The sequence below is a fragment of the Plasmodium gallinaceum genome (assembly GCF_900005855.1).
Source record: "Plasmodium gallinaceum strain 8A genome assembly, contig: PGAL8A_v1_65, whole genome shotgun sequence".
Classification (NCBI taxonomy): Eukaryota; Apicomplexa; class Aconoidasida; order Haemosporida; family Plasmodiidae; genus Plasmodium; species Plasmodium gallinaceum.
Window position 1 is genome coordinate 1,485,666 of NW_021628225.1, and position 10,213 is coordinate 1,495,878.

Sequence of the window (10,213 nt, forward strand, 5' to 3'; positions counted from 1 at the left end):
TTTTTTTTTTTTTATTTTTTTTTTTTTTTTTTTTTTTTTTTTTTGTTAATATTTTTACTTATTTATTTTTTCATAATTTTTTTTCCAACGATTTAATACCTAGAAGTAGTTAAAAGAAAATCCATTAAAAATACATGCTTTTAATTATTTATTTATTTTATTTTAAGACTTTATTTTATATATTGTGAATTACACTTTATATAACTATTAATTTTTTTTTTAAATAATAATATTAAATTGTTTAAAATAGATATATATATATATTTTTAATTAAGCAAAAAGTATATTGAAGAAAAAATTTAACATTCTCTTTGCATAAGTAGGATTTTCTTTTTAAATTTATGACATTTTTGTTTTTATTCTCATATATACGTATTCAATTATATTATATTTTACATATAAAAAATTGCACGTATTTTTAAATTTTGATGGATAATTGTTCAAAGTTTTAATTTGATTATACAAAATTATATTTTATATAAGAATACTTATGTTTAATATATATATATATATATATATATATATTTTAAAAAAAGAAAAAAAAATGTATGTATTACAAATATATATATGTATAAATATTTATTTATAAATATAATTAATAGTAATACTAAAATGAATAGTTGAATAAAACAGATACTTTATTTTTAATATTATTTTTTTTTTCTTGTCTTTTTGTTTTTAGGTCCTTTTATGTGTGAATATAATTGTATTATATTTTATAAATTGAATTAAAATATATATAATGTTATTTTTATGTAATTTTTTTTCTTCTTTTTTTTTTTTTTTTGTTTAACAAATATTCATTCTAGTCTTATTCTAACATAATAACAATTGTTGTAAAAAATATTTTAATTCATGCTTTCGATAATTTTTTTTTTCTTTTTTTTCATTTTATTCTTTATATTCATAAATATTTTATAGCAGAATGCTAAAAAAAAAAGATTTTAAATTAAAAATATAGTGTATATTTTTTTTTTAAAGTAAATTGTTATTTATAATAAAAAATATGCATGTATATAAGTGAATTTAAAAAAATAAATATATTAACACAATAAACTCAAAAAAAATAAATAAACAAGTTACATAAAATTATTAAGAACAGGTGTATGCTAATTTTTCTTTTTTTTTTTTCTTTTTTTTTTTCTTTTTTTTTTGTTTTACAAAATATTAAAAAATTATATATAAATATAAAAAATTTTAATAAATACATGAATTGTAATACTTTAAATAACATATTACATATTATAATTTTCCATTTTGTTTTTCTTTTTTTTTTTTTTAATAATGATTTTATTAAATAAAAAAAAATATATATATTCAAAATTATTATTTTTCTTAAAAATTTATTTTTATTTTTTATTAATTTTATTTTAAATATCTTTAATCTATTTATTTTTTTGATAAATTTAATATGCTTTGTTCCAAATTTTTCATATATAGATATTTAAGATTTTGTGAATTTTTTTATGTTAAAAAGTTTTAAATAATGGGAATAAAAATTTTCTTTATTAATTTTTTTATTGTATAAATGATTTAACATTATACAAATTATGGCAATTAAAAGTAGATTCTTGCAATTTTTAATTAATTGAAAAAAAAAAAAAAAAATAATAAAAAAATTAGTGAATTCTGTCTAAATTCTAAAAGTTTTTTTTTTTTTATTATTTTAAGCAAATACTTAACTAGACCAAAATAATTTTATATGTATAAAAAAATATAAAAAAAGTTCATAATAATAAACTAAATTTCTACTGAATTTTTTTTATTTAAATATATATTTTTTATTTTTAATTTATTACAAGTAGTACTTAATAAAATTTTATTTATTTTTAAGTTTTTTTTTTTTCTACTATTTTAAGTTTTATGAACATTCTATGAATAATCTTTATTTTGTTTATTCTAATTGTATTATTGGAATTTTGGAGAATTGAGCACAATTAATTTATTAAATATTTATATATACATTATATCTATATGTTTATATATAAGTATATATATATATTTCCCGTATCATCTTTTGTCTTATTTCTTTATTCTATTTTGTTTTATGTCTTTCTTTAAATATCAAAATATATATATTGTTATAATCACCTAAATTATTAAAATGATAATAGTTAATTTATTCTTATCTTAATGCATAATAAAACAGATATTACGTATGTCTTTTCTTAAGAGGTTTACTATATATTTTTTTATCTACTTTTTTTCATAGGTTTAATAATTTTTCTTCTTTTTGGCATTTTTAATTTGCTATATATACATATAAAATATAATAAAAATATACATTTTTATACTTTGTTTTTTTATATTCTTTTTATAAAAATTTTAAATATATATATATATAATTTAAGTAGGATTAAGGCAAATTATATATGTTGTTTTTCTTTCTTTTAATACGTATAATAATAATTTTTTTTAATATCATTAATATAGATAATTTATACATATATAAGCATATATATATATATATATATATATATATAATTATTTTAACTTTTAATATTTAATGAATTAGCTATAGTAGCAGCATATTAAGTTATTTATTTCTTTAATATTTTTTTATGATTTTATTTTATTATTATTTAATATATTTTAATTATAATAATGTAATTATATATTTAATGTAAATAGTAAAATAATCCTTTAAAAGAAAATATACATAAACATATTTATATGCATATATTATTATGAAAAATAGAAAAATTAAAGCAAAAAAGGGATTATTGCATATTTTTTTCTATTATGAGCATAATACTAATTATATAGAAAATTGTATTTTATAAAAACATATATTTATAAGAATTTAAAAATGGATAAACGATATAAAAATGAAAAATGTAATATGAATAATCTGGATGAAAATGATGTAAGTGATTTTGTTTTGAAAAATATGAATGATATAGAAAATAAATCAGAGAAGCAATTAAATATGAATGAAAATATAAGTACGTATAATTCCCATTATCAAAATTCATTAAACATTAATTTTAAATCGTTAAATAATGAAAAAAGGGATTTAAAAAATGATAAGAATGGACAAAATAAAAAGTTAAATGAGATTAATACCGAAAGTAATTATAATATGAATTTTACTATAAGTAATAGTAAAAATTCATTAAATAAAAATAATAATAATAGCAATGGTTTGCTTAATGATTTTAAGAAGAATAAAAATAACTTTTTCAATTCGGAATCAAACAATTTTGATGAAAAAGTAGATATAAATAATTCTGATGAGGAAATTAATATTAATTCAAAAGATGAAATACAAGATACGTTGTTTAATAATGTTAATTATAACATAAATAGTAAAATTAACTCAGAAGACAATAAAAATTTAAATAATCATGTATATTCAAATATAAACATCACAAGTGATACTTATAATAATTATAGTAATTTATCTAACAATGATATAAATAAATGCAACTGTAATAGTACTAAAAATAGCAACGGTAATCAAATGAGTTGTATAATAGATAATATGTATAAAAATAGAATCAATATTTATGATAACTTAAATAAATCAAATAATATGAACGTTTCAAATAAGAATCTTAATAAATGTGGAGGTACAAATAATAATAATGATATATATAATAATGTAAACATTTTGAATAATTCAAATAATAATTCTTTTAAAAGTTATGTAAAAAAAAAGACAAATAATATAAATAATTACATAGGTATTGATGTTAATTCAAACTCAGAAAAAAATTCTTCTAATATTAAAAAAAATTGCTGTATTAAAAATTATATAAATTTAGAAAATAATATAAAAAATAGAAATGATATTGAGTATTTTAATTATATTAAAGAAAATAAAAAAGATGGAACAAATAATATACCATATAAAGATAAAGAAAATAGTGATTCTATTTTAGAAAACAAAAGTGGTACAAATATAATTTTGAACACCTATATGAACAAAGTTAATAATTTTAACGAAGAAAATATATTACAAATGAATACTAACTATGATGAATGCTTTGAATCTTCTAAATATTTAAAAAATAATTCTAATGATGATATAGCTAAAACTTTTTTTACAATAAAAGAAGATTGCAATAAATCTGAAAAGAAGGAAAATTATTTTAATAAGATAAGAAACTGTAATATTAATAATAATATTTATAGAAGTGACATCTATAATAATAACAGTAATATGTTCATATCTTCACATGAGAATAATGAAAAATTACACAATAATTTAACTTGTGAAAAAAAGTATATGAATAATAATTTTTTGAACGACAAGTATTTTAGTTATATAGAAAATGATTATAATGATAATTCATTTAACTTGTATGAAATGAAAAACATAAGAAAAAATGATGATGAAACTAAAATTGAAAATAGGGAAGAATTAAAAGATTTTTCAAATGATTATTTATTATTTAAGAATAATGAAAACTCTTTCAATTGTGATATTAATGATTATATTTTATTAATGAATAAAAATTTTAAGAATTGTAATGCCTCAGGTGAAGGCAATGTAAAAGAAATGAAAACAGAATGTATGACAACTGATAGTACTATATATACGAATAATATTATTAATCCACATAAAAATATAGAAGAAGAGAATGATGAAATTTATCAAAATTATAATTATTATGAAAATGAAAATATTAACACAATGCAAAAGGATATTGATGAAGATAATCTGAATAAAAAAATAAATATGAACAGTAATGACAATATTCTGAATGTAAATGATATTGAGAAAAATTTTGAATTTGAAGAAAATTCGCAATTGCACAAACATTTAGATTTATCTAATAATTTAAATATAAATAAAAGCTTGTCATTTTTAAATTTTGACGATACATTTAATGGATGGAAATGTAAGCAAAATAATGATAATTTTTTGAAAAAGGAAAATAATAATATAAATTCATTTTTTGAAAAAATAACTTTAAATGAAACTAAAAACTCTGAGAATGAAAGAGAAGACAATCCTTGTATTTTAATGGATGATGTGCAAAATAATATAAATGAAAAAAATAGTTTCATATGTGTTGCTGATAATAATGAACATTATGATAATTTTATGAAAAAAAATTTAAATAACATTATTATACATAAGAATAGCCATAATAGAAATATAAATTTTAATATTAATGATTTTTATGGAAATGTTAATAATATAAATAATGATTATATAGGTTCTAGCAGTAATGATAATATTTTATGTGATAATAATTTGAATAAATATACTAATGATAATCATAATGATTATAATAAATATGAAGATAATAATAATAATGTAGATATCCTAGATAACGAAAATTCAATGAAAAATAATTCAAGTAATGTTATCAACATTAATGATTACAATAATTTAAATAATGATGCAATTATTATTGATTCAAATGATAATGATAATAATTCTATTTTTATGAAAGAAAATGATTTTTCATATATGAAATATAAAAATGAACATACTAAAAATTATATAGATGAAAATAATTTAATCTTTCATGATGAATTTGAAAGTTCAGATTTAAAAGACAAGAAAAAGAATAGTTATGATATAAAATGGACTAATAATAATATATCACTTAATAAGAAAAATAAAATAAATAATGAAATTATTCCTAATAGTAACGCAAATAATGAAGATTGTAATAATTATTCTCTTTTTCTAAATAATAAAGGGGTATCTTATGATAACAATAAAAATGATTTTGCAAACGAATATAAGGAAAACTTTGACGATAAAAGAATGAAAAGTAAATATAACTTAAATTATTGTGATATAAATAATAATAATAATAATGATGATGATACTAAAAATAATTCTAACACTAATATGAATAATAACATTAATGATAATGACGATCACATCAATATGGATAATAATGGTAATAATAATATTAATAATAATAATGATTATGATGATAATAATAATAATAACATTAATAATAATAATAATGATGATTATGATAATAATACTAATGCTAATACTAGTACTAATACTACTACTACTACTACTACTACTAATAATAATAATAGTAATCACCATAATAATAATAATAAAGATGATGATTATGATAATAATAATAATAACATTAATAATAATAACAATAATGATTATGATAATAATAATAATAACAATAATGATTATGATAATAATAATAATAATAATAATGACAACGATAACAACAACAATAATAATAATAAAAACGAAAGTAATAATAGTGATAATATTAATGAAGACGATATTAATAAAGTTAATATGACCACTAATAATAATAATAATAATGATATTAACATTAATAATAATGATAATACAAATACTAATACTACTAATAATATTAATAATAATAACATGAATATTAATACTATTAATAATGTTAATAATAATAACAATAATACTAGTAGTATTACTAATAATAATAGTAATATCAGGAAAAAGAATACAGAACTAAAGAATAATTTATATATAAATGATTTTAATACAGATCCAATTAATTATAAAAATATTAAATTTGATAATTTTTCTTATAAGAATGATCTAATAAGCAATGAAAAATCAACAAATTACTTCTTAAAATTTTCGTCTAGTAATTTATTTAACAATAATTTTAATGATTGTAAAAAAAATTTATTTGAAAATGATACATTTAATATTAAGGATAAGAAAAGTGACAATTCTGTTAATTATTCAAAATTAATAAATAAAGATAATAATTCTATTAGTAAATATTGCGATAACTTAAAGGATGAAAATAATTTAAATATATGCTCTAATGGTATCAGTGGAAATAATAATGACACAATTAATGTGAAGTCTTCTACATTTTTAAAAAGTAACATTAATAATCATTCTTATTATTTAAATAATGAAAAAAAGGAAACTTACTGTTTACCTGTAACAAATAATATATTAGACCTTAATGAAAATATAAATTTAATAACCAATGAAAAAGAAAAGGAAATTATAGATCCTGTTTTTTGTTTAAGTAAAAAAAATTTTAAAAATAATTATTCTATGAATACAGAAAAATGTAACATTCATAACAATTTGAATGATGGGAAAAATGATGAAATAATGTTTAATATTAACAGTAAATATAGCATATATAATATAAATAATGAAAATAATATATACCATATAAATAATGAGGATAATATATATAACATTAATGATGAAAATGACATTTGTGATATAGATAATGAACAAAATATATATGATAATATGGAAAAAATGGGGAATCTTCATGAAAATATGCATACTGCAGATAATAACTGTATCTATAATGAGATTAACAATATAGAAGAAAATAATAACAATTTATATCTTTTAGAAAATGAGTATATATATAATAATTTAGATAATAATATATATAATAATATTAATAATTTACAAAGTAATGAAAATATATGTGATAATAGGAATAATATAGAAAATAATGCAAACATATGTGGTAATATAGGGGGAAATGATAACGCATGTAATAATATTAATATAATTGAAAATAATATGGACTTTATATTAGATGAAAATGAGGATGTAGAAAAGGAATCAAAAGGAAATGCAAATAATGACAAGATAAATGAGCTACAAAACATAATAAATAGTTTAAAATTTAAAAATAGGCAATTGGAAAAGGAATTAACTGAAGTAAAAAATATGTATTTAAAAAAAAAACAGTGTTTAATATTAAATAGTCTAAGTAATAAGAATGATGATATTAACAGTTATTCAACTTTTAAGGATGATACAAATAATTCTGAATGTGAAAGTGCAGTTCACTCAAACAAATATATACAGAATTTTTTAAATGATAAAGAGAAGTATAATTATGATACAAAAATATCTATTCAAAAGTTTCATTTAGCATATACTAACAATTCAATTGGAAAATTAAAGATAGCAGCACAAAGAGATATTAGTGGCTCTTTTATGGGTCCAAAGGGAATACATGTAAAAACTATAAAATCTTCTTTACACATTTCTGTTTACAAAAGTGCAAAAGATGTATGGTTTCCAGGATTTGCTGATAGTCATGTTTTTTTATTAAAAGGAAATATATTTGGAATTTTAAGAGCATGTCAGCTATTATATCATTATGTAAAATCAAAAATGTCTTCTTCAAAATGTTGTATTTACTTAGTTGCTCCATTTGAATGTGTGCAAAAGTTATTAGCTGATGGATGTAAAAGGATGGCTATCATCAAAGAAGAATGCGGAGCTGATGTAAGATTAGGAAATCTATATGTTCAAGTTCATGAAGGTTTTACTGAAAGATTAATGGAAATTAGAGGTAATGAAGTTAGTGTTGACTGCGCATTGGAAAAGTTAGTTATTTTTATGCAATCATGTTATTCTGTACAGTCATATGACTACGAACTATTAAAATATCCTTGTCGTTCAGTATTAAATTTACAGTGAAGAATAAAAAAAAAAAAAAATTTACATTCACAAATATTTTTTAAAGTTTATACTATTTTTAAAACATTATACCAAACTTCCTAAAAATATTATATTAATATAATTATCATTATTATTTTTCCTATTCAATGTAGATGCATATTGAAAAATATATAAATATAAAAGAAGAAAAAAATTATTTCACATAATTTTTTTTTATTTTATATTTTAATATTTTTTGTTATAGTTAATCTATTTTTATATGCATACATATAATAATTGTTATATATTTTTTTGTCTAAAAAAAAAAAAAATTTTTTTTTTTTTTTTTTTTTTGCCTAAATCCCCTCAAGCATAATTTCATTGCATTTTATTACTCATTTACTTGAATATCTAAATGGTTAGTATATATAATTATTTACTAATTTATTTTTTTTCAAGTATGAGTATAAATATTATTTATTTTTAAATTTTTTTTTTCAATGTAACATAACATTAATATGTTTATGTTGGCATATTTAATGTTCTATTTTTTAAAACATGTTTTTACAATTGTAAAAAAAAAAAAAAAATTTTCAAATTATTTTTCACAAAATACAAAAGTATTGTTACTTTTTTTTTTTTTTTTTAGTACAAGTAAAACTTTTTTACTAATCATATAAAATATAGATTAAAATATTTTTAAAAAATTAATAAATTTTTAGTTTTATTAAATTTATTCATCTTTTTTGATTAATTAAAATATTAAATTCTCTCTATAAATATATTTATAATATATTTTGTGTAATAAACATTATAACTCACATGTAAATATATAAATAATGTGAATAACTTAAGTTTCCAGCAAAATTCTACCTTTTTAAATAATAATCCTTATGATAAAATTTTTTTTAACACAATAAAAATGTTTATACTCTCATATTGACAATAACATTATTAAAAGTTTTTAAAAAAAAAAAAAAAAAATTATATTTGCCATGTACATACAATTTTTGAAAAATTCAGTCACACATATGTACATATAAATATAGTATTTCAGAATAAACCATAGAAATATAATGTAAAAGGAAAAATTGTAAGATTTTTTTTCTCATAGTTAATGAATGGTGCTTATTCTTAATTTACATATTTCAATAATAGAAACTTTAAATTTTTAGTAAAAAAAGTATATATTAACAATAGAAATAATACTATTTATTATGAAAAAAAAGAAAAAAAAATTCCAGTCAAATATGCAAGATTTATAACATTTCTTAAAACTTTTTTTCATTTATTTCTGTAATGTCTACCTTTTTTAAAATAATATTATCAAATCTATGTGTTAAAAATCTTTTAAAAAAAATACAAATTTTGCTGCATAATATTTTTTTTTTTTTTTTTTTTTTTTTTTTTTACATGTGGTATATTAATTCTATTATAACATTTAACTATATAAGATATACATGAAATTAACATGTAATAAATTTGTAATTCCTATAAAAAAATATAGTTTTTTTTTTGTTATGAATTTTATTTTATTTTATTTTTTTTTTTTTTTTTGTATTCATCATATATTCTTATTTAGTAATATTAAATTGTGTTTGGAGATGTTTTTAACAAATTAATAAAATTTCCTTTTCTTTAATTTTAAAAAAATCCTAAAATTTTGTTTAGACTTGGTTTATTATGTTTCTTTAAGATATTTTCTATTATTTTTTATATTTTCATTTTTTAAATAACTTTATAATTAATTTTTTTTATTTCTAATCAATATTTATTCTTATTTTTTTTAATGTTTTTATTTTTTCCTTCCTTTTTAATATTCTATTAAACTTTGTTTCACTTCATTCATAG

The 10,213-nt window shown here is 16.5% G+C and overlaps 1 protein-coding gene across 1 annotated transcript; it reads left to right on the plus strand.

The window, feature by feature from the left end:
• Positions 1-2,809: 2,809 nt before the first annotated feature.
• On the plus strand, positions 2,810-8,401 carry PGAL8A_00166100 (conserved Plasmodium protein, unknown function; the record flags this gene model as incomplete). Its single annotated transcript, XM_028675220.1, has 1 exon — positions 2,810-8,401. The coding sequence occupies one exon, from the start codon at positions 2,810-2,812 to the stop codon at positions 8,399-8,401; it is 5,592 nt and encodes a 1,863-aa protein (XP_028526774.1).
• Positions 8,402-10,213: the final 1,812 nt, after the last annotated feature.